The following is a 26695-nucleotide window of genomic DNA, read 5'->3' on the forward strand; positions in this document are numbered from 1 at the left end:
GTGAAGAAAATCAAGCAAGCATGTATACTAACTTGACTCTCGACTACCTAAATGATGTGCAATGCAAATTACCCTTGGTGTTCCCCAGTCCCCTGTATCTCGGAGATGTACTGGGAACCAAGGCAACCTTACTGCATTCCAAGACCCTTAGCTAATAGTGATGGGTTGCAAACCCACAATGTAAGGTGTCAGGAAGTGTTAGGTGTCCCAATACCTGATATTAAGCCCCAATCTGCTTAGGCATTCAGCTGTACAAAACAAGGTTTTTTTTTTTCCCTGGCCATACCTTCTCCAGGAAAGTGGAAGGTAAAGGGGGAGGATCCTTCCTTTTTGCCCTGCACTACTTTTTTAGTGATTTTCCTAGAAGTTTCCTGCACTACCATAAGCTTCATGTTCTGCATCAACAGAAATTTTCCAAAACCTTTCCTCTGCTGTCCCTCCTTCTACCCACACCACCCCTCTGCCATGTTCTAGCCTGCTCTCCCCTCTCCCTTTCCTACAAGCAAAGACTTCTTAGAAAAGATCCCACAGTGAGATGGACCCTCTTGTAATGAGAACAAGATGGGTCCTACAGATTCTGGAGTCTGAGTGACCTCTCTGTCCTTCTTTCCCACTCTATCCCTCTCTCCTCACCAAAGAAGGAACTAATAGTGCCAAAAGTTAGGATAATGTCATCATTTTACTTTTTTGTGTGTCTAGCAACAGTACTAAACATTCTACCTTCTGAAAATAAATGCTGAGCAGTAATTCTGACACATATTTATCACTTTTTCTTAATATAATTCTATCTTTACGGAAGTCACAGTGGATTGTTATTGCCAAATTGCGAGTTTTGTGCTGTAGGGCCATTTATTACTGGACTGCAATCTTTTCTTCCTTCAAATTTATACTAGAGGAGGTGTTTATTTTTTACTGAAGATAGAATTTGATGTAAATACACGAAACACCAAGTACATTGCAGTGCATCTGTGTTATCATATTCCATCCAAATGTTATAAAGTTGACAGGATAGCTCAGACAAGGTAATAAAAACCTAGTGAAATATTTCACAGTCTAGTACGTTATGTGTGAGACTTGACTGAGATTTTCATATCTTCTGGTGAATGGACTGTTTTGTTCAATAGTTTAGTCAGCAATCAACCATTATGCACATATTGTAGCAAGAGGCTGCTTATTCTACTACTGACTACTTGAAAGGTGTTGTAACAAACTGCTGACTATCAGAAACTATTCTGGTTTACAAATTTTGACTGAAGCATTTCTGGATTTCTCTTATTTTGCTACTTGTATACTACTTCACTCTTCTGGAAACCATATACTCACCATGTAAATATTCTGTATGAAAGACTAATGTTGTTCAGTATGTGTAGATATCATAGAATCATAAATCAAAAATGTTTACATAACATTCACCCAAGTGCAGAATATATTTGCATTTCATTTACAAAATATAAACCTTGTGATCTGCAAATGATTCCATATTTTCAGTTTTGATAAGACATAAATATTCCTGATCCTTAAGATATTTAATTTGAGAGACCTTATCATGTAATCTTTCTGCATACAAAATAAAATGGAATACAGGAGAATGTATCTTTAATTACAAAATTTCTGAACTCAGAAAAAAATTCAGTTTAGTGTCCAAAGTGAAACAAATGAGGAGAGCTAACTGTAAATGAAATGACTTACTGTTGGTAGCAGACAAGGAGTTCTTCAGCTTTTTCCATGTTTCCGTCTATAAAATTGACAACAAGAAAACCAGGGCATGATGCAGGAACTATGAACTGCCCAGTAGGAGACAACATCAATGGGCCTGCTTCCCTGGGTGATGAATAGGAACAACTATTACACCATCATCATCATCATCATCCCTACGATCAATCTGTTTATAATAAAAACTGAAATGCACACAAAAACACAATTCACAAACATGAAGAAGTTAGTTTCATACACTAATTTTGGAAAATTCACATGATTAAAATGCTCAAAAGCTTGTACAGAAATTATTCAAACAGGTAAAAGTGTTTACTTTGACATATAACAGTATCATTATATACACAGGGCCACGAAAGTGATAAATGATAACAAAGAACTAGTGCAGTATCAGAGGGGTAACACAGGTGGATGTCGTTGCCCCACATTTTTTCTGATGACTAAACTGTGCCCTTACTATTTGAATGGAGAGCAACCAGTGAAGTCAACCAAGCATTGGTAAATGACCCAGGCAAACAATGTAATAAAAGAAGTACAATGAACATGAGGCACGTGGCTGTCTGGCATACACTGTGCTAATATACATATAACCTCTTTAACCATCCTACTGGTAATATTTTTTTCTCTCACTTAGTACCACTGGGGTCAAACAGACCTCTAGTAATTTACACCAGGTATATTCATAATACTTTAAAGAACTAACGTCAAAATGTAAATTACAATTTTTAGTGTAACATTAAGGATTCTATTTTCACACATACTATATTCAAGAAACAAAAATAAATTTAAATTGTGGTCATATTGGCCCCTAGTCATACTCATCATTAAAGACATAAAATAAATTATAATGTGTTGTAAATATGAAACTGAAAAAAGTATAGCTGGATACAACTGATTCAGAAAGAGAAAGCCATGTATTTAGAAAAAAAAAAATAGCTTTGAAAACAAGGGATATATGATTTTATAATGTGCATATAGGTTCATATTGACCACAGTGGTACTAGGAAGGTGTTACAACAGCTGATTTGAGAAACGCTAACAATGAGCACAAAAATAAGTAGGAAATAATATTTTCGCTGCTGCAAGTTTTTTGTATAACAGCTGTTAAATATAACAGTCATCATTCTATTTTCGCAAATGTTACATTCAAGGAACTAACAAACAATTTAAACTGGGGTCATACTGACCTTCGTGGTACTCAATGCAAAAACCATGAATAAACTTTAATTTATTGTAAATATAAAAATGAATGAAACATCCTGGATACAAGTGACTCATAGGGACAGTCATATATTTTGAAAACAATACTTTGGAAAACAAGGGAGATAAATATATTGTCAGTGTGCTTATGGAGTCATATTCACCCCCATGATAAGGAGGATTAAACAAGCATAGTTTGAAACTTCCTGGCAGATTAAAACTGTGTGCACGACCGAGACTCGAACTCGGGACCTTTGCCTTTCACGGGCAAGTGCTCTACCATCTGAGCTACCGAAGCACGACTCATGCCCGGTACTCACAGCTTTACTTCTGCCAGTATCTTCTCTCCTACCTTCCAAACTTTACAGAAGCTCTCCTGCAAACCTTGCAGAAATAGCACTCCTGAAATAAAGGATTCGCAGGAGAGCTTCTGTACAGTTTGGAAGGTAGGAGATGAGATACTGGCAGAAGTAAAGCTGTGAGTACCGGGCGTGAGTCATGCTTCAGTAGCTCAGATGGTAGAGCACTTGCCCGTGAAAGGCAAAGGTCCCGAGTTCGAGTCTCGGTCGGGCACACAGTTTTAATCTGCCAGGAAGTTTCATATCAGCACACACTCCGCTGCAGAGTGAAAATCTCATTCTGGAAGCATAGTTTGGTTTCTGAAGTGGCAGAAATACAATACTGGCCATCACTGAGTTCACAATAGTGGTACCTGAAGCTCTTGACAGGTATATTCTTAGACGTGCGCATGGCTTTTGACACCGTTGGCCATAAAATACTGTGAAACAAGCTAGAAGCACTAGATGCAAGAGAAATACTGAAAGAGTGCTTCCAGCCTTACTCGGAAAGCAGTGTGCAAAAAGTAGAAACAGTCCATATGTCTATTGATGATAAGGTTTTAAATAGTTGTCAGACAAGAAACACAAACAAAGGTATTTCTCAGGAAAGTATATAGAGTCTGCTCCTATTCTTAATATATATGAATGACTTCCTACATAGTGCAAGGCTTGGAGAAAAAGTTCTCTTTGGTAGTGACAACAACATCATAGTCACTGATATAACACCAGGGCTCCTATTAGGGAAAGCAAAAGAAACCCTCTAGAATGTTTACTGTTGGGCATTAAATAATAGACTGAATGTTTAAAAAATGAACAATATGTACTTCAATACAAAGAGAGAAAACAACTCCATCACATTAGGAATAGGTGGAAAAACTATAGACTGTCTGACAAGCACAAAGTTTTTAGGTATGAATACTCTTAATCAATCAACATGGGATGAGCACAGAAGATAATGGCAAAAATAATGTCATCAGCATGTTATGCAATTAGCATTTTATCATCCATTTGTAAAAGCCAGTATCTCTTGGTGACATACAGTATGTCCAGTGAAGGGGATCCTGACTTCAAGATTAGATATCTTAAAAAACTAAGACTGATAGATGAGTGCAAAATGAGGCGTGTTTATTGTGAAATTCATACAGAAGTTTCCAAGTAGTTTGAAAAGCTGCTAACAGGTGGTACTGTACTGTATGCTGTGCACCTCATACAGTATCAGAACCCATAATTAAACTCATCCCCTGCAAACAGTCATTGCAATCATATCACACGCTTTTCGAAATGTCGTCCGCTCGCATTAAGAGGTGATGCATATGAACAACGAAATTTGCCACCACATACTGTAGTGTCTGTGCATAAATAGATTCACAAGCCACACAGATTGTCAACTGAAGAATGTTCAGCAAGGTGAGATGGTTCCAATAAACTGTCTCTTTCAATGTACCCCACAAAAAGTAGCCACAAGGAGTCGGATTGGGGGAAAATGGGGACAAATCCATCCCTGCACCACTAAATTTGCAGTAATCCATTACAACAACTTTATTCCCAAAGTATTTATCATGAAAACAAAACACCTGTTTGGTGCGTTGTGGTCTGGCCCATCTTGCATGAACCACTTGTTGCAAGGTCGATCCTCTAAGGTTATTTGTGTGAGACAAACTGTCCAAAATTGCAACATAATGTTCACTGGTGATGATATATCACATGGAAAAATGGCCAATAATGTATCTTCTGCATACTGCAGCCAAAACAGTACCTTTGAGAGATTACAGTGGTTTTGCTACAAACAAATGTGGATTTTCAGAACCCCAAATTCACCAGTTTTGTTTATTCATAACTTCATTCAAGTGGAAGTGTGCTCCATCTGTGAACCAGACACAGCCAACATCAAATCCTTCATTACCAATTGTTTTGGGAATCTGATTTGCCAAGTCACCCCACTGTCGCACAGCTCATACAGGTATGGCCTTATGGATTTGGATTTTGAATGAAAACATGGTAGTCTCTGTCTCAGTATTTTCTGCACTCTGGAATGCTTCAAAGCAGTTGATGCTGCAATTCTTCAGATAGATTTCCTTGGATTTTGCTGAATAATTCCAGAAACCATGTCAACATTTTCATGAGTAACTACAGTTTACCTGGGTCCTGCTAAATCATCAGCCATGCTATCTGTCCATTGGAATTTGACAATGAGTTTGCAAAAGGTTGTCACATTGGGTCTTTCTGTAACACTAAATCATGTTTGAAAACTTTGCCTTGTTACTATAGGAATGTGTTCTAACGTGTGGTATTCCAATACCAAAAACACATTTTGTTCAATAGAATACACGATTTCAAGCTCTTTCTTCGGAATGCTAACCTCCTTTCATGTTTTGACAGTGGAACTGATCGTTCTGAGCTGCACCCCACTATTTATAGGAACTGTGCATTTTGATTACAGTGCCATCTTTTAACAGGGTTTCAAACTATTTCGAAATTTCTGTATCAAATTTTACAGCTTTCACGATATATATGCTGTTCTTGCATTCATCTCTCAATCTTAGTTTTCAAGATATTTAATTTTGAAATCAGAGACTCCTCTTTTGAACACCCTGTACTATTCTTACTATTCTTGGTTTCTTTTCTGGGGATTAAAGGCATGAAACATGGACACACATTTTTTAACTTCAGAAAGAGATCATCAGAATAATAACTAGAAGCATTAATTGGGCTTACTGTAAGTCACTGGACATCCTTACTGCACCAAGTATGCACATCTACCAATCTATGGTGCATATCAGAGGTAACATTGCTGAGTATTTCACTAACAGTTCTATACATAACAATAAAAAAGGTAATATGGGCTTACCCTCACCAAGGAGAAACAAACAAAAAGTTCAAAACAGCATTTTCTATTTCGTAATAAAATTGTATCATAAATTTCCCATGGAAATGAAAGAAATTACTAAAATTCAGCTTTTCAGAAAGGCAGCTAAAAATTTCCTAATAACTAACCCATATGCTGCAGTAAAAGATTACCTGGAGTACTCAGAGTTGGGGGTAATAATGACAGGGGTTAACTACAACACACTGTTGCATTCCCACATATGATAACAGTTTTTGCAAGAAAGTCATGATTCAGGATCTACAGTGCATCATAATAATGCTTTGGTGACAGTTTCTTCAAGTGAGAGAGGAAGACAGGGAGTACAGTAAACATGGAGCATACTTGTATTGGTTGTCCAAACAGGTTGTAGTCATCACAAGGGGCACAGCAACAGTTTCATGGTCCAGAAATTATCAATGGGTGTCCTTCATGTGTGTGGCAATAAAGAGTAGAACTATATTTTTATGTTATTAGTCATCATAAGCTATTTGTGTGTAAAACAAAGAAAACTGTATAATAGCCCCAACCAAATGAGGTAGTGAAGCTCTTAGGGTTCAAAATGGTTCAAATGGCTCTAAGCACTATGGGACTTAACATCTGAGGTCATCAGTCAGGCAGGATTCGAACCTGTGACCGAAGCAGTCGTGTTGTTCCAGGCTGAAGTGCCTAGAACCGCTCGACCAGAGCGGCCGGCGCTCTTAGGGTACTGACCTAATATCTGGATCGGGTTCACTCTGTCCAGCCATCCAGATTTGGGTTTCCATGGTTTTCTTACATCACTTTGAGTTTATTCAACGGAGCCAGCGGATAACACAACTGCAACCATTCTACACTATTTATGGCCGAGTGTCCATGGCTTTCTGGTACTAGTATGCATATTACTTATCAATAATCATGTAATATGCTCTGCTGTAAAATGCTATATTACTCCCATGAAAAATCATCAGAAATGGCTGTAGATTCATAACTACATAACGGGCTTCCTGATATAAACTCTTCTGATTAGGTATTCTGTTATTGCTATGAATACAAAATGAATGGCTAAAATAGTTTCTTTAGACAGTTGGTTCAACTCGCGAAAGTAGCCAGCAATGCACATGGGGTGCAAGCACAGTTCCCTAGTTGCAAAATTGTACCCAGAAACAATCCCAGTCTCTGGTTTGAAGCCAAGATATAGTTCTAAGCCAGATGCTCAAAATGATTTCCCCCAAGACATATTCTGCAATCAGCACTCCAATACTTTAGTGTGTGAGTGTTTTTTAGCTATGTCATTCATAATTGTCTGCCCCCGGTAGCTGAGTGGTCAGCGAGACAGAATGTCAATCCTAAGGGCCCGGGTTCGATTCCCAGCTGGGTCGGAGATTTTCCCAGGGACTGGGTGTTGTGTTGTTCTACTCATCATCATCTCATCCCCATCGACACACAAATCGCCAAAGTGGCGTCAACTCGAAAGACTTGCACCCAGCGAACGGTCTACCCAACGGGAGGCCCTAGTCACACGACATTTTTTATTCATAATTTAAAATTTTTACTTATGACACAACATGCTCTAGGAAGTCATTAGAAGTGCAAAAACCACACTAAAACTTTTGAAATAAATGTCATCTTAAAGCAGCTATTACTGTGTCCTTCAGCATATCAAACACTATGTTACAAGGGGCCTTTAAAAAGTAGGTTGCACATTATTATGGCAGGCTATGTAACTTTTACTGAATACTGCAGTATGCTTCAAAGTGACACACATACATAACACTATTTTTGAACATGGTTGCCAAGTATATGTAAGCAATTGAATGTTCTACCCCAACAATAGAAATTTGCTCCTTGGCCAAGGCGCTATTCAAGAATTGTTGTGTGAATATTCTCGAAATATGTGTCCAAGGAATAGAAAAGCAACTGGAATCACTCAACAGAGGAAAGTCCACTGGACCTGATGGGATACCAATTCGATTCTACACAGAGTACGCAAAAGAACTTGCCCCCCTTCTAACAGCCGTGTACCGCAAGTCTCTAGAGGAACGGAAGGTTCCAAATGATTGGAAAAGAGCACAGGTAGTCCCAGTCTTCAAGAAGGGTCGTCGAGCAGATGCGCAAAACTATAGACCTATATCTCTGACGTCGATCTGTTGTAGAATTTTAGAACATGTTTTTTGCTTGCGTATCATGTCGTTTTTGGAAACCCAGAATCTACTCTGTAGGAATCAACATGGATTCCGGAAACAGCAATCGTGTGAGACCCAACTCGCTTAATTTGTTCATGAGACCCAGAAAATATTAGATACAGGCTCCCAGGTAGATGCTATTTTCCTTAACTTCCAGAAGGCATTCGATACAGTTCCACACTGTCGCCTGATAAACAAAGTAAGAGCCTACGGAATATCAGACCAGCTGTGTGGCTGGATTGAAGAGTTTTTAGCAAACAGAACACAGCATGTTGCTATCAATGGAGAGACGTCTACAGACGTTAACGTAACCTCTGGCGTGCCACAGGGGAGTGTTATGGGACCATTGATTTTCACAATATATATAAATGACCTAGTAGATAGTGTCGGAAGTTCCATGCAGCTTTTCGCAGATGATGCTGTAGTATACAGAGAAGTTGCAGCATTAGAAAATTGTAGCGAAATGCAGGAAGATCTGCAGCGGATAGGCACTTGGTGCAGTGAGTGGCAACTGACCCTTAACATAGATAAATGTAATGTATTGCGAATACATAGAAAGAAGGCTCCTTTATTGTATGATTATTTGATAGCGAAACAAACACTGGTAGCAGTTACTTCTGTAAAATATCTGGGAGTATGCGTGTGGAACGATTTGAAGTGGAATGATCACATAAAATTAATTGTTGGTAAGGCGGGGTACCAGGTTGAGATTCATTGGGAGAGCCCTTAGAAAATGTAGTCCATCAACAAAGGAGGTGGCTTACAAAACACTCGTTCCACCCATACTTGAGTATTGCTCATCAGTGTGGGATCCGTACCAGATCGGGTTGACGGAGGAGATAGAGAAGATCCAAAGAAGAGCGGCGTGTTTTGTCACAGGGTTATTTGGTAACCGTGATAGCGTTACGGAGATGTTTAGCAAACTCAAGTGGCAGACTTTGCAAGAGAGGCGCTCTGCATCGCGGTGTAGCTTGCTCGCCAGGTTTTGAGAGAGTGCGTTTCTGGATGAGGTATCGAATTTATTGCTTCCCCCTACTTATACCTCCCGAGGAGATCAAGAATGTAAAATTAGAGAGATTCGAGCGCACACAGAGGCTTTCAGACAGTCGTTCTTCCCGTGAACCATACGCGACTGGAACAGAAAAGGGAGGTAATGACAGTGGCATGTAAAGTGCCCTCCGCCACACACCGTTGGGTGGCTTGCGGAGTATAAATGTACATGTAGATGTAGATTGTTGAAAAATCCCCTCCCCCCTCTCCCCACCCCAACACTCTTTCAGCTTGCTGTAAAAGATCTGGATGGCATGATGGCTCAGTATTACCCATGTCTGCGTAGCCTCGGTCAAGCTGTTGGCACTCTTTCACTACAATTGGATGAGACACTGCATTTGATGCATATACTTTCAGATTTTCATGGTGAATCTGAGCACTGTTAAGACACTTTGCTCACAAGAACTGTACTGTTCCATGTACTTCAACTTTGGAGTTTGTTTCCTGTTCCTAGACAATTTCAATCACACAGTGTGAAGCACCTGTTAGCCTCATCATAGCAGAACTATGACTGCAGGAAACCTAGATCATGTACCCTCTTTTGACAATGCACCACGCTCTTGTGCAATGGTCTTCATGTTGAATGATGTGTAACTTACTTTCTGAAGTCCCTACATAGTTCACTAATTACTGTAGTGAGAAACATGCTACTGAGAAGAGATTAATCCCATTCAATAGCATACTTCAAAGAAGAAATCAATCCCCACACAATAGTGATAAGTGATAAGATTTGTGTGCATCTGCATTCAGTTCTAATTATTGGGCATCACAACACTGGTGAATTTCACAAGGCAGGCAACGCAAGAGTCAGAATAGTTCGAAACACATTATGCATGTCATGAGTAGATGGTTTGAAATTAAAATTGGCATGAATGATTGAGTTATACTCAGCTGCTAGAATTAATGTAGAAATACACACATAAAAAAAAATTGGATTACCTTGGTTCCGAGAGTTCCAGAACATGTACAGAAAATGCGAATAGAGATCGACATAAACATCCTTTCTGCCCTTTTTATTGCTCATGAAAACCACACATTGAATGTTGTACCACCATACATAGGTGGTGGTCCAGATTGCTGTACACATAGGTACCTCTAATACCCAGTAGCACACTCTCTTGCACTGATGCATGCCTGTATTCGTCATGGCGTACCACCCACAAGTTCATCAAGGCACTGTTGGTCCAGATTGTTCCTCTCCTCAACGGCTATTTGATGTAGATCCTTTAGAGTGGTTGGTGGGTCACAGCATCCATAAACAGCCCTTTTAAATCCATCTCAGGCATGTTCAATAGTGTTCATGTCTGGAGAACATACTGGCCACCCTAGTCAAGCGATGTCATTATCCTGAAGGAAGTCATTCACAAGGTGTGCATTATGGGGGCGCAAATTGTCATCCATGAAGGCGAATCCCTCACCAATATACTGCCAATACGGTTGCATTATTGGTTGAACAATGGCATTCACGTATCAGCCATTACGACGCCTTCCATGACCACCAATGGCGTACGTCAGCCCCACATAATGCTACCCTAAAACAGCAGGGAACCTCCACCTTGCTGCACTCGCTGGACAGTGTCCCAGGCGTTCAGCCTGACTAGGTTGCCTCCAAACACATCTCTGACGACTGTCTGGTTGCAGACATATACGACACTCATCGGTGAAGAGAACATTATGCCAGTCCTGAGCGGTCCATTCGGCATGTTGTTGGGCCCATCTCTACCGCCCTGCATGGCGTCATGGTTGTCTGTCTGTATCTCCTCCATGTCTGACCAACATCGCTTTGGTTCACTCCAAGACGCCTGGACACTTCCCTTGTTGAGAGCCCTTCCTGGCATAAAGTACAATGCGGGCACAATCAAACCACAGTATTGACCATCTACGCATTGTTGAACTACAGACAACACGGGCCGTGTATCTCCTTCCTGGTGGAATGACTGGAATCGATCAGCTGTCACACCCCTTCCATCTAATAGGCACTGTTCATGCATAGTTGTTTACATCTTTGGGCAGGTTTAGTGACATCTCTGAACAGTCAAAGGGACTGTGTCTGTGAGACAATATCCACACTCAATGTCTATCTTCAGGAGTTCTGGGAACCAGGATGATGCAAAACTTTTTTTGATGTGTGTATGTTCTAATAATTATACCTTGATAATTCTCATATGAGTATTCTGATAGTCTATAGGGGTTTTCAATACACCCCACACAAAGCTTGGTGAGCCTCTAATCATTACGTTGTATTTTCTCTGTCTTAACTTACCGCTAACTGACACTTTTTGCTTTTGCTGCTTAAGTGTCAACACTGATTATATTGAAATTACAGTAATGAGATGATATTCTCATTGTTATGTGTGACTACTACAGATGGTATGACTGTTCTGCTTAAGGGTGACATAGTGTAGGAAATCATTGTCCTGCGGAGGCCGTTTTTATTTTTTAAATAAACACTTTATTTCATGATTTCTCAGTATTAGCTATTTTTGCCCCTTGTGTATTTTCAAGCTACACAGATATGAAATCAGCCTGTAAAATGATAAAATGCAGCCATTGTTGCCAGGCCAGTGACAGCCCCACTAAATCCATTGTTTCACATTCAAAACATGATGGCTTGCTGAGAAGTAAAGCCTCTGAATTTTTTATGTGAAAGCTATGAAAGCTTTCTAAATAAAACAAAGGATATTGACATTCTACATCTTTATTCTTCATGTCTATATATTTGCGGCCCTCTGCTGGTAGACAGCTCCAAATTATAGTGTGTAACATGGTGGGGTATAATGTAACTATGAGAAACAGCATCCTGTAATTAGGTTTTGAATTCAAAGAGTTCATCCACACAAGGAGCACACACTCCTTCGGTATGACAATGCCAGATGCCATACACGTTCTGCGACATCTGCAACAATCCGACACCTTGGGTAGCTATCGTTGTTCATCATCCATACAGTCCTGACTTGACCCCATATGATTTTCATCTGTTTCCATAATTTAAAGGACTTCACACTGATATAAGTGCTGCAACATCTGTAACAATCTAATGCCTTGAGTTCCCTACCACTGATCTTCGTCCCTACATTCTTGATTTGGACCCATCTGATTTTCATCTGTTTCCACAATTTACTGAACACCTTCAAGGACTTCACATTGATAGTGATGAAGCAGTGCAAGCCTAGGTGAAGTTGTGCCTTCATCAAAGATCTTACGAATTCATGAAATACTGATCAATTTACCATGCACCTGATTAAAATCTAGAGAATCAATCTGGGTAAACAAAGGCCCAGAAAGCTATGATTTAAGAGAAGAACAGATAAATCCATGGACACCCTTCTGTGGACATAAGAAGTTAGGTAAAAGAGACCTGATCTTCCAGTAACTGGGAGTGAACCTACCAAGAAAAATATGAAGCTCCAACAGTTGTGTCAGAACTGGCCACACCATGACAAAAGCAACACTACATATACATGGAGAATAACCAGTGCAGACCAACGTGGCTTCAAAACACTGGAACAAATGCTGGGGCACATTTTACGTGACTGCACAGAAAGAAAATTCATGGGTATCTGGGAAGAGATTGCCGACGCAACATCAGCAGTAATAAACTGGCTGTGTCATTCCATATCCAGCTGTGACGGAAAATGGTTATCTCAACATCTTTTAGCTACTCTTGGTTCTCCAGCTTTCATTACGTACTTTCTCTGTGTCATATTATTTTGTCTGATTTTGTATCAGTTTAACATATGTACTTGTGACCTATGATTGTGTAAGCCATATGTTAAAAAGAAACTGTATGATATGCCACAACCTGCAAGAGTTGTGGTAGATACCAGTGTTGCAGAAACCGAGGTCATTCTTTACAGAGGCTAAGGGCCATAATCTTCTATGGTGGCCGAAAAGCACATTTTACGTCATGTTCCTGCAGAATACAACCAACTCTTTCAAAATGCTACATGAGTAAAGCTGCAAGGCCACAGACTTAAGTATCACCTCTTTATGTTCACCACTCACCCAATTCGCAGTTGGTCAATACCACAACATATCTTATCTGTATTTCACTAACCCCATTCTGGCAAAATGTGAGTGAGATGGGCTAACTCAGCTGACAAACTTTCATGGTCTGATTTGACGTGCCCCCTATCAACCAAAATACGAGTATGTAGTATCTCTTCACGCTGAGCCAGGTGATGAGAACTATCAGCCTGAAGATACAAATCAGTGACAGTTGGCTTCATATAAGGCATGCAGGTTTCAGCATCGCTGGCTCCAGGGCACATTTCTCATAATCTTCCATAAAGAAAATTGGCAATAATAGGTGACAAAAGGCTCCCCATCCAAATCCATCTGTCTGCTCATAGTAATGGGCACTGAATAACATAAACATGGATATTCTTGCATGTCAAAACAGCTTAGTTAATTCAAGACCAAACTTAATCTGTAACCAGCTGTAACAAGTGAAACAGCGGAATGTGCATGCTGAGAGAGAGAGAGAGAGAGAGAGAGAGAGAGAGAGAGAGAGACCACATCAAAACTTACTAAAATATCAGACTCATTCAAGCACAATCTCTCTAACTGATACAAGAAATCTGCTACGTTCCTAATGCAGTGTACACACTGACTTACTAGAGGGTTTAACAGAGTAGCATGATTTTTTGCTACATGTATGTTAAAGCACCAACGTTACTGACAGTAGGCCTAAGCTGAATCCCTTCCTTGTGAATAAGAGTTATGGCTCTTGATAGTCTGTTGTGATAAGGAACATTTCTTCAGGAGATTGTTTGTCTTCCTCTCAATCCTTTTTGTCAGGTCGCACTGACTCTGCAATAAGCTGGATCAGATAGTAAACACTCGTCTTCTGAACACAATCCTGTTTGACTAACACAACTATAGCATTGCCATTGTCCCTAGGTAAGATAACAATTTCAGAGTCTTATTTTGCACAAGGCTAGTGTCTACCATATCCCATGCAGTTATGATGTGCCATACATTGGTCAGAACATCAGGACTGTGGAGAGCCAGCATACAGAGGATACGCACTACACACACTTACAATAGCTGAGCAAATCTGCTATTGCACAACATTGCCTTGGTAGTGGTCATCCTATGGAACACCACAACACAGAGATTCTGGAATACACTTGTAGCTATTTGGAGAGCGATATTAAGATGTTGAGAACTGATTTTATAACAATATTATGAAAAGGAAAGTTGTTGCTCCCATATAGCAGATATGCTGAGTCACAGATAGGCAGAACAAAAAGACTTTCACAAATAAAGCTTTCGGCCAGCAAGGCCTTCATCATTTTTGACAAAGGTCTTACTGGCTGGAAGCTTTACTTGTGACAGACTTTTTGTTGTGCCTATCTGTGACTCGGTATCTCCGCTATATGGTGAGTAGCAACTTCCCTTTTCATAATATTGCAACTGATTTTATATATAGAGATAGAGTCTTTGTTTAGATCCCACTTGGAATCCTACTCTTTCCTTGGTTAAACAACAGAGAGGCAGTGTTAATGATGCTTGTTTACCCAGTGTTAACTGACACTCACTATTGATAACTGTTGATGTTCAGCATTTTTGGTTGTGTGGTTCGGTATGGTGTGTGAGTGTGTGTGTGTGTGTGTGTGTGTGTGTGTGTGTGTGTGTTAGTATGGTTCTTTTTTGGCATGGCCCTCATCCTTGCACAGCACTCTCTTGTTGCATTTGTGCCTTGAAAATGATGAGATGATTACCTGTTGAAATATTGAGAGTTGTCGAAGACATAACCCAACTGCATTCCCATTACTTGTGTGGACCACAACATAGCAACTCACCTTGCAAATTTGCATTCTTCTCCAGAGCATATTGTGTGTATACATACGTACGTACATATGTACGTATGTATGTACACACACACACACACACACACACACACACACACACACACACACACAACTTACATCCCAACTGTATCTTATAATCCTTGTCACATCACTCCCCAACAGATCTAGCCAAGTATTGAATTTTGTAAAATTAATGTGTAGCATAAAGTTGTTATGTATAAATATAACAGACATACCTCATCCGGCCTACTTTCATTGTCATAATATGGGGTTATGACTGTGAAAGAAAAAAATAATTAAAATACATAAAAGATTAACAACTGTATTCTACAAACACAATCACTCACGTTTCTACAACTAATTCATAGTTTTCCAGTGTGTTGGGCCAGTGCCTAGGATAGCCAGTTCTTCCTCTGTAGTCACCAAGAGACGTCATAAGACGACGTAAATGGTTTTCATAGTGCTTTGCCATCACTTTTGGCTGAAATTTCCTGGGAAAATAAAAGTTAGATATAGTAAAGAATTGAAAAGACAAAATAACTTCTCAACAAACAAAAAATTATGTCCAGAACATACAAATAATTACATTTCAAACTGGCAACACAGTGAGAGTCTAATGTCTAATACACAAAACAGATTCCCTCTCTCTCTCTCTCTCTCTCTCTCTCTCTCTCTATCTATCTATCAATCTATCAATACTATGAGGGTTGGAACTTAAATAGTGGCAACTATTTATTCACAACCGTTACAAAAGAGTTACTTGTTTTCACCTGTTACTGTCCTTCAAAGTAGTCACCAGCATTGTGTAGAACCCGTTGCCAGTGATGTGGAAGGTGTAGTATACCGTTAGCAGAGCCTGTTCTGTTGACAGTACAAATGGAGCGGTCTACTGCCTGTTGAATCACTGGAACAGTTCTGAAGCGAATGCCACGAAGTGGTTCCTTCATCTTCGGAATCAAATCAAAGTCACTTAAGTCCGGGAAGTATGGTGGATGGTACAGTACTTCCCAGGCCCATCAACCAAACAGAGCAGCCACAGCTAGCACTGTATGCACCTGCACATTGTCATCCAGAATGATGGGTGGGTTGTGCAGAAAGTGTTGCACTTCTTTCGCAAAGCTGTTCACAGGTGATGCTTCAAAAATGAAAAGTAATACTGTGCACTGACGGTCTGCTGTGGAGGAACGTAAAGCGTTAGGATAACACCATCACAGTTGTACAGGAGACTCACCATAACTTTCACCATACTGCGGCTATGACGCACTTTTGCCTTCTGCGGTGACCCAGAATGCTCTGCGAAAGAAGTGGTGACACTTTCTGCGCAACCCGCCCATCATTTTGCACGTCAATGCGTGAGTGCATACAGCGCAAGCTGTGGCTGCTTTGTTTGGTTGATGGGACTGGGAAATACTGTACCATCCACCATACTCCCCGGACTTAAGTGACTTTGATTTGATTCTAAAGATGAAGGAACCACTTCGTGGCATTCACTTCAGAACTGTTTCAGAGATTCAACAGGCAGTAGACCGCTCCATTCGCACCATCAACAGAACAGGCTCTGCTAATGGTATACTATGCATTACACATCGCTGGCAACTGGTTCTATACAACACTGGTGACTGCTTTGAAGGACAGTAACAGGTGCAAACATGTAACTCTTTTGTATCGGTTGTGAATAAATAGTTGCCACTATTTAAGTTCCAACCCTCGTATCTATCACACACACACACACACACACACACACACACACACACACACACTACTAAATAGAGTGCAACAACTGATAAATTAAAAATTACTATGATGGCAAAGTTAATGGCTAGACAGTTGTGAGACTTCTACTCAAAAAACTACTCAAAACATAATGTTAGACTCCACAACTACAGTCTGTAAAGCACAATACTGGATAGTTCTGGTATCAATACAGCATTCTGTTTGCAAACTAAGACCATAAGCAATGTTCTGCAACTTTTTAACAATGGTCTCAACTGGGCTTCCACATAGGCAGAACTTTAGAAAGTGTCTCACAGTTCATCCTCACAATACTATGAATTAATGTCTGTTATCTCTAATCATCACATTTTTCTTGGTAACACATTAGCAGTTCAGAGGAAAGTAGTTATTGATCTCTGACACTGCAGCAGACAAAATCTAAACTAGGACACAGTGGAATTTGCTTGTTGAAGAGGAGGGAGATAAATGAAAGGGGGAATTTTTCTAATATGGTAACAATTAGTCCAAGCCAGCAATGACAGGGTCAAGTAGTTTCTTTTTTGACAGTTGGCTCTTTATTACAAACATTGCACCTTTATGTAAAGCGCCTTCTCCTGAATGCAAGCATGGATAAGTTGAGATAGTATCAGCCTTCAGTGACTGATACATAAAAGCAATGGTGAATGGTTTATCAAAACATGATGGTCAAATGCTAACAATAAACTATGCAGATCATATAACATAAGTGTTGTATCACAGAATCATAAGTAATGATTTGATCAAAGTATTGGAGAGAGGTCAGAACAATGGAAAGAGATTTATGAAGCATACAGTGCAGTTGAAAAATTTAACTAACTTTTAAACATACTCCTATAGCACTTCGAATATTGTTTTCTCCAAAATTAAAAAATAGTAACATATAACACAATCAAGAACAATGAATGGATAACTGGTGGGTATTTTGTGCAAGGCAGAGAGATCTGAACCTTCACAAAAGCTGTGGTCAAGAGATGAATTCTATACCCATCAGTATGGTAAAATCGTCCAGTCTGTCATTAAAAAAGTGAAATACAAGCTCTGTGCTCAAAAATAAAACTCTTTGGAACATTATTAAATAACAAAAAACAAAAATAGCAATACAAATAAAACTGAGTCTCAAGTAAATGGCTGAGATGTAAATGGGGACACACTGAAAAATAATTAGCCATAAAACTAGATTACTGCCTTCTCACAGTGACAAGAAACATTGCACTCACCCATACACAACCAAATGCAGATACATCAAGTTTACTTCATCAGATCCCATATTCACTCACACCAGATATTAGTTTCAAAAATACATCTCCAAAGAAGATAGAAAATTCATTGCATCACTAAAATAGAATAGTTCTACTAGCTACCAAAGTGTGACATAAAGTATCAAGACTTGATTATATATGTGCATGTTTTTACTTGAAACCAATATTTAATCAAGGTGTATTTCTGTTTGTTGGCTGGCTAATGTGGGGGAGGGGATCAAACAGCGAGGTCATAGGTCCCACTGGATTAGGGAAGGATGGGGAAGGAAGTTGGCTGTGCCCTTTCAAAGGAACTATCCCAGAATTTGCCTGAAGCAATTTAGGGAAATCAAGGAAAACCTAAATCTGGATGGTCGGACGTAGGTTTGAACTGTCATCCTCCTGAGTACAAGTCCAGTTTGCTAACCACTTTGCCACCTCACTCAGTTTCTTTTTGTTTTATCTTGAATGAACAACCCATGCAACATTTAGATGGCAGTATCCTCACATGCGGAACCGGCCACCATCATAATACATGTGACAGCCAGTGATGGAAGAAACTCCCAGAGTTCAGTGTTGCAGAACTCTGCATTTATTGCATTCTTATTTTAAAAAAGAGCTTTGTATTCTTTTTAACTGAAGTATCAAGAAAAACTGGAATGAGAGTATTGTAGCATGATTATGCATTCTGATATTGTGATATCCTGTCTGTCGAGTTAAGGTTTGTGCATTTCTCTGTTAGCAACACCTGAGAGAACACGTACAGTTTAGTAAATGTGATGTAAATGCATAACACTAAAAATCAATTTCATTGATATTTACAATCTTATTTACTGCAATTAAAATTATGAATAATTAAAGCCATTACGAATGCTATTGTGTTCTATAACTAACAAATTACAGGAAAAAGAACTATTTAGCATTGGAAGCTTTTGAGAGCTATAAGAGTATCCCTGAGTTATCAAAACAATTAATCTAACAGATAAAAGGGAATAGCTGTGGTTCAAATAACACAAAAGACTAAGGTTATTTAAATATTATATAAACCAGTCTTCTTGTTTCTTCGACAAACAGAAAAAACTTTGATTTATCAAAGAAAAGCCAATTAAGTGATCAAGAAAAAAAGAGAGGATGCTGAAAGTGGTGTTGTGTTGTAAAATCATGAGACACAAATAAAATTGATCATTTTTCTGAGCATGGTCATAGAACAACAGGATATGTTCAGATAACCGAAAATTAATCAAATTTCTGGGCATAACAACACACACAATGATCATGTTTGCTACAGATTATTAAAATATTGTGCTTACATGATAGATCTACCCCTAAGCTAACAGTGTAATCAGTCAAACAACTGAGACTATTTTCTGACAGACTTAAATATGATGCAGTAACATCTAAAACTGGAAATAAGCAAATTTTGAAAAGTTTTTGAGGAAGACCTACGATAGAATACAGCAGGAAGGGGGACTTGGAGGAGGAAGCGAAAAAGGAGAGAGGTAAAAGGACTGTGGGTAGGACATTTCTCATTTCAGGGCATGACAAGAGGTAGCTGAAACCCTGCCGGAGAATTAGTTGAAACCCTGCCGGAGAATGTGATTCAATTGCTCCAGTCCTGAGTTTTCCAGAGTCACAACTGGAATGCTCCTCTGTGGCCAGACAGTGAGACTTTGGGAGGTGGTGGATGATTGGAGAGATAAGACACAGGAGTTCTGTTTTTGTACACGGTTGGGAGAGTAATTATGGTCTGTGAAGGTTGCAGTGACACTTTTGGTGTACTTTGGGAGGGACCGCTCATCACTACAGATGCAATGGCCATGGGATGATAGCTTGTATGGAAGAAACTTGTTGGTATAGAGTGGATGGCAGCTGTCAAAGTGGAGGTATTGCTGGTGGTTGGTAGGTCTGATATGGATGGAGGTACTGATGTAGCCATCTTTGTGGTGGAGGTCAACATTGAGGTAGATCGCTTGTTAGGTTGAGTATGACCAGGTGAAGTGCAATGGGGAAGAAATCACTGAGGTTCTCGAGGAATGTGGATAGGGTGACCTCACGATCGATTCAGATCCTGAAGATGTCATCATTGAGTCTGAACCAGGTAAGGGATTTGGGATTCTGGGTTTTTAGGAAGGATTCCTCTAGATGGCCCATGAATAGGTTGGAATAGGATGGTGCCATGTGAGTGCCCACAGCTGCACCCCGGATTTGTTTTTAAGTAATGCCTTCAAAGGAAAAGTGACTGTGGGGTAGAATATAGTTGGTCATGGTGATTAGGAAGGACATAGTAGATTTGGAATCTGTTGAGTGTTCGGAAAGATAGTGTTCAACGCGGTAAGGCCATGGGCATTAGGGATGTTAGTGTAAAGAGATGTGGCATCAATAGTTGTCCACCCAAAGACCCTATTTTGCATATTTTCTCCCCTCTATCTTGTGGGACAAATGTAGCTACAGTAAACAAAGTTTTTATTCAGTAGATTGGAGCAATTACAATATTTTGTACAGCAGATAGATGCACCTATTGCAGAGAATTTTTTTAAGGATCTTGGATTTCTTACATTCACTTCTCAATTCATTTACTGTTTAATGGTTTTTGTTACTGATGATGTTCAGTCACTACATAAGACACTAAAATTATTATGATACTGCAGTCCCTCTGATGTTAACAAGAACAATGCAGTGTTCTTTCACACATGCATGCATATTCAAAGAACAGGCACTGTGGTGACTACAGCCACTATGAAATACATCAAATGTATTCACAGTTGCGAATATGAACAGCCATGACCTGTACAGGGAATGACAACAGTGAAAATTTGTGCCAGACCAGGACACAAAACCTGGATTTCCCACTGTTATGGCAGAGAAAATTAATGGGTAGAAACTGGAAATTTTTATTAAGACTCATTCATATTGCCACAGGCAAACTCAAGGCATGCCAGAGACAAATTTGGAAGCGAGCCAGAATGTCACAAGCAGGTCAGGTTGATGACATACTACGACACCATCTGTCAAGTGCAGATACACACTCAGCAGAAAGGAGACTGTGACAGAAAATCGAAGGAAGTGATACAGGCATATTTGTTAGCTTGTAAGACACGTTGCAAGATTACCTCATCTCTTTCACAAGAGTACATAGCAAGGAAATGACACAGCAGTTAACAGCCTTTTAAGTTAATATAGCAGGCTACAGACGATGCATGTGGTCATTGCGAACCAAGCCTCACACTAGCTTCTTTTAAATATTACAGCTCTCCAGCTCTCGTCATGAGATAATCATTGGGATCGATGACATTCACACTAATAGCATTTGATGCCATGATTACCACACTGTAGTGAATCTATGTCCTAGATGCTCCAGCACAGTCTACGAATAGACAAAGATTTACTCAAGAGATGGTCTTCACATGATGAACTTCATGCTACTCACCACCTACCAGCTACTGATGGAGAAACTGACGGTCTTCCAACAACACCACATCACAGAGTGCTGCCAGTAGCAGATTTCAAACTGGAAGCCAGCAACAGGGCCTGTTGGGGACCACATTCCTACTCAACACTCAGGTGCCTTTGAGTACCTACATCTACCAGGGATTAGAAGGAGATCAATCTACTGTACAACTACAAACACCAGGTACATTGTGTATGGGTCATCAAGGGGCATTGTAGAATTCAGAGTGGGACCGAGTTCATTGCAGCAGCCAGCACAAAATCACTTTGTCCTGGGCAATGTTTGTGCCTGGTTGCCGGTTGTCTGCCGCAGCGCCAGGTTCACTGACATCACATCCTGGGCATGCAATCACTGAGCTGAATCAGCCGACGTCAGCTAGATTCCAATGTGCAGCTGAATGAGCAACTGTTGAGGCTGGTGCAGAAGACATGTAAACACTGAGAATAAAAGACTGAACTGTAATAATGTTTTACTAGTGTTACTGATACTTCAAAGGTTCCCAACAACTATCCTAACCACACATAGCGGCATCTCTGTGTGGGGCTCTGTAAACTACTGGCAGAAGTGTGCATTCCGATACCATCATCATAACTGTTTGTCCCCAATGCCTGAAATTCAGAGGCAGTGGTCTGCAACAACGACATTTCCACACTGCAGCAGTAACTGCAATGCAGGAAGCATGAAAAATATTTTTCTTTGGTTGTGATATGGTAGAGTTAAGGTATACTGATGGGTGTGCTATGTCCAAAGTATTTTTCGTGAAAACTATGAAACCTGTTGATTTGTCAGAATTCAGAGAAAATTCTAAAAAGACATATTTAGTACTGGTGAGATGTACTATTTGTCATTTCATGGGTCATATTGAACCATGCAATAAGTTCATACCAATAGCTTGTTCTGCTTTTAGATGGTATGGTCATGCAGCAATTTAGTATACTGAGTGTCGCTGTGCAATGGTCAATGTCAAGAAGCATTCGAGAAACTCAAGGAGATATTAATATCAGATCCAGTGTTAATATTTCCTGATTCTGAACAGAAATTCAAACTTGCATGTGATTCCTCCAACAATCCTTTTGGTTGCATTTTAAGGCAGATTGTTGATTGGATAGAACATGTGGCATATACCTGCAGACAACTGGATGAAACTAATTATTTGACAGTTACTTACAGAATCTCTTATTTTCGTTGCTATTTGTATGGTTGTAAATTCAAAGCGATTGCAGGTTATGCATCTTTAAAATGGTTATTTGGGTTGCTAGATCCATTAAGTCGATTAACAAGTGGGCATTAAAATTAAGTGACTTTGACTATGAAGTAATTCATAATTCAGGAGTTGAAGATACAAATACTGATACCCTAAGCAATAAGATAGCAGTTTTACAATTAGTAAGTGGAAGTCAGGCAGATCGGATAAAGGCATAATCGGCTGACAGTGAGTGTCAATTGTTTCATGCCAAACCCCAGTCTGAAATGCAAGCAGGCTTGCTATGCAGATCTACAATGTGCAGAGCTTGTGTTGTAATTCCCGCAGCACTGTGAATAGAAGTATTATGTCAGGCACATGACCAAATCTTATCAGGTCATGGACGGAAAAGAACAACTCATGGACACGTAGCTGAAAGATTTTAATGTCAAATGTAGATTAGTGATGTAGAAAAGTATGTAAGAAACTGCATTCTGTGTGCAAAAAGACAGACTGAAGTCACTAAAAACTTCAGCTACAGAGACTACCAGAAGCTGATAGACCATTTTCTAAGGTAGAATTGGATGTTTTAGGATCTTTTAATACAACACAAGTGTGTAATAAATACCTCCCTATGATGTTAGATCATATTTCATGATATTCAATTATGGCAGCCATCCCAAATAAGAAGGCGTCCATGGTAATACAATAAACAACTCGTTACTGAAATTTGGTGTGCCAGAGACCATTATTACAGACCAGGGAACTAACTCTGCATCTGAACTAATGTCACAGTTATCTTGCTTATATTTGTTACGTTCTAATCCAGTCCATCCTCAAATGAATGGACAGACAGAATGTTTATGCATGCTACGAACTAGTCTATTTCACTCTCAAATGAATGGACAGACAGAATGAGTTCACCATACTTTATCCAAAATATTAAGTCATTACATAAATGCATAGAATTCAGATCGGGACATATATTTAAATTTTGTTGTGGGTGCATATAATTCAAAAGTTCATCCTGGACTAGCCTCTCACTGTACGAGGTAATATATGGGTGAAAAATGTCATCAACTTCTGATGTAGTTCATACAAAACTGTCAGAAAATTCAGAGAAATTTGGCAAAGGGTAAAGCGTGCCAACACAAAAGCTTTACAAAAGCAAGAACATATTAGGCAATGAACAAGTCAACTGCTACAATGCACAATAGGACAGTGGGTACTACTAGGTAATCTGTATATCCCAAAATTAAAAAATTAAAAAAATTAAAATTATTGAAGTATCATGGACTTTACCAAGTTATCAAAATGACTTCACCAATCAACATAAAATTACAGTTGTCATGTAGAATTCTACAGTCCATGTTAAGTAGAAGCAAACCATTTGGATGTCAGACTCATGAACTGCCACAGATTCCTTCAACTGTTGCATAAAAAGAAAATTACCAAGAAAAAAGGAACATCAGAGAAACATATCTTATGCACTTAGGTCTAAGAAATAGGATAAATTTCATGTAAAGTACACATATAGAATTTTTCAGTTACTTAGGTTAGTCTTACTTTTCTTTGCTCATCACGTTCTGTGTTTATTTACATGTGTAAAGGAGGGAGGGGATTGATGGTAGTTCCTTTTCTCTAAGGAATTAAAACTCTATTATGACAAACTGAGTTTTCAGTTTCAACAGTTAACAGAAATAGTACCACAAACACTAATATGTAGAAAACAAGGATGCAGGAAGGAAATTGTTAAAAACTGTGTTTGGAACAGTGGATAATGAGATAATGAAGATATCAAAACTTTAAACACCACAACTGGGAAATGGATACAGATAAAAACTCACAAAGTAATATTAGTTTCTACACAGTGAGATGCTTATGTCAGTACATCTGTAGCAGATTTATGAGATTGTATTACAGAAAATATTATTTGTCCAACAAGAGTGATACAAACGAACAGCCATCATGTGAGATGAAGTTGTTTTTAGGGGAAATGGAAGTAGTAGACTGTGATAAAAAAGTGTTAGTTCACCAGTAAAAATTCCAGAAAATCAAAGATCACTGGATTTAATCCACATTTACAACCGAAACAGTAATTATTGCTTGCTATAAAAACAGTAAACCAACCAGGAACATGAAACTAGAATTGCAAGTCAATGGATTGTTAATTAAGAGAATTAGATGTGAAATACCAGGAAGACAATTTTATCTTCCAGCTACTATCATGGACATGTTGTTGTTGTCTTCAGTCCTGAGACTGGTCCGACGCAGCCCCCCACGCCACCCTATCCTGTGCAAGCTTCTTCATCTTCCAGTACTTACTGCAACCTACATCCTACTAAATCTGCTTAGTGTATTCATCTCTTGGTCTCCTCCTACGATTTTTACCCTCCATGCTGCCCTCCAATTCTAAATTTGTGATCCCTTAATGCCTCAGAACATGTCCTACCAACCGGTAATTTCTTTTTGTCAAGTTGTGCCACAAACTGCTCTTCTCCCCAATTCTATTCAATACCTCCTCATTAGTTATGTGATCTACCCATCTAATCTTCAGCATTCTTCTGTAGCATCACATTTCGAAAGCTTCTATTCTCTTCTTGTCCAAACTATTAATCGTCCATGTTTCACTTCCATACATGGCTACACTCCATACAAATACTTTCAGAAACGACTTCCTGACACTTAAATCTATACTCGAAGTTAAAAAATTTCTCTTCTTCAGAAACGCTTTCCTTGCCATTGCCAGTCTACATTTTCTATCTTCTCTACTTCGACCATCATCAGTTATTTTGCTCCCCAAATAGCAAAATTCCTTTAACTACTTTAAATGTCTCATTTCCTAATCTAATCCCTCAGCATCCCCCGACTTAATTCGACTACATTCCATTATCCTCGTTTTGCTTTTGTTGATGTTCATCTTATATCCTCCTTTCAAGACACTGTCCATTCCGTTCAACTGCTCTTCCAAGTCCTTTGCTGTCTCTGACAGAACTACAATGGCATCGGCGAACCTCAAAGTTTTTATTTCTTCTCCATGGATTGTAATACTTACTCTGAATTTTTCTTTCATTTCCTTTACTGCTTGCTCAATATACAGATTGAAAAATATTGGGGAGAGGCTACAACCCTGGTTCACTCCCTTCCCAACCACTGCTTCCCTTTCATGCCCCTCGACTCTTGTAACTGCCATCTGGTTTCTGTACAAATTGTAAATAGCCTTTTGCTCCCTGTATTTTACCCCTGCCACCTTTAGAATTTGAAAGAGAGTATTCCAGTCAACTTTGTCAAAAGCTTTCTGTAAGTCTACAAATGCTAGAAACGTAGGTTTACCTTTCCTTAATCTTTCTTCTAAGATAAGTTGTAAGGTCAGTACTGCCTCATGTGTTCCAATATTTCTACAGAATCCAAACTGATCTTCCCCAAGGTCGGCTTCTACCAGATTTTCCATTCGTCTCTAAAGAATTCATGTTAGTATTTTGCAGCTGTGATTTATTAAACTTATAGTTCGGCAATTTTCACATCTGTCAACACCTGCTTTCTTTGGGATTGGAATTATTATATTCTTCTTGAAGTCTGAGGGTATTTCACCTGTCTCATACATCTTGCTCACCAGATGGTAGAGTTTTGTCAGGACTGGCTCTCCCAAGGCCGTCAATAGTTCTAATGGAATGTTATCTACTCCCAGGGCTTTGTTTCAACTCAGGTCTTTCAGTGCTGTGTCAAACTCTTCACGCAGTATCGTATCTCCCATTTCATCTTCATCTACATCCTCTTCCATTTACTCAATATTTTCCTCAAGTACATCGCCCTTGTATAGACCCTCTATATACTCCTTCCACCTTTCTGCTTTCCCTTCTTTGCTTAGAATGGGTTTCCATCTGAGCTCTTGATATTCATACAAGTGGCTCTCTTTTCTCCAAAGGTCT

General features: G+C 39.3%; 1 protein-coding gene across 1 annotated transcript in view; it reads right to left on the minus strand.

The window, feature by feature from the left end:
* The window catches only part of LOC124595974 (T-cell activation inhibitor, mitochondrial-like), a 338719-nt gene that overhangs the window by 47878 nt on the left and 264146 nt on the right, over positions 1-26695 (minus strand). Inside the window, exons 8-9 of the mRNA XM_047134917.1 lie at positions 15493-15636; positions 1690-1821 (exon numbers count right to left, since the gene is read on the minus strand). Coding sequence (XP_046990873.1) covers positions 1690-1821; positions 15493-15636 — 276 coding nt within the window. The remainder of the gene's footprint in view (positions 1-1689; positions 1822-15492; positions 15637-26695) is intronic.

This window comes from Schistocerca americana, chromosome 2, assembly GCF_021461395.2.
Source record: "Schistocerca americana isolate TAMUIC-IGC-003095 chromosome 2, iqSchAmer2.1, whole genome shotgun sequence".
NCBI classification, from domain to species: Eukaryota; Metazoa; Arthropoda; class Insecta; order Orthoptera; family Acrididae; genus Schistocerca; species Schistocerca americana.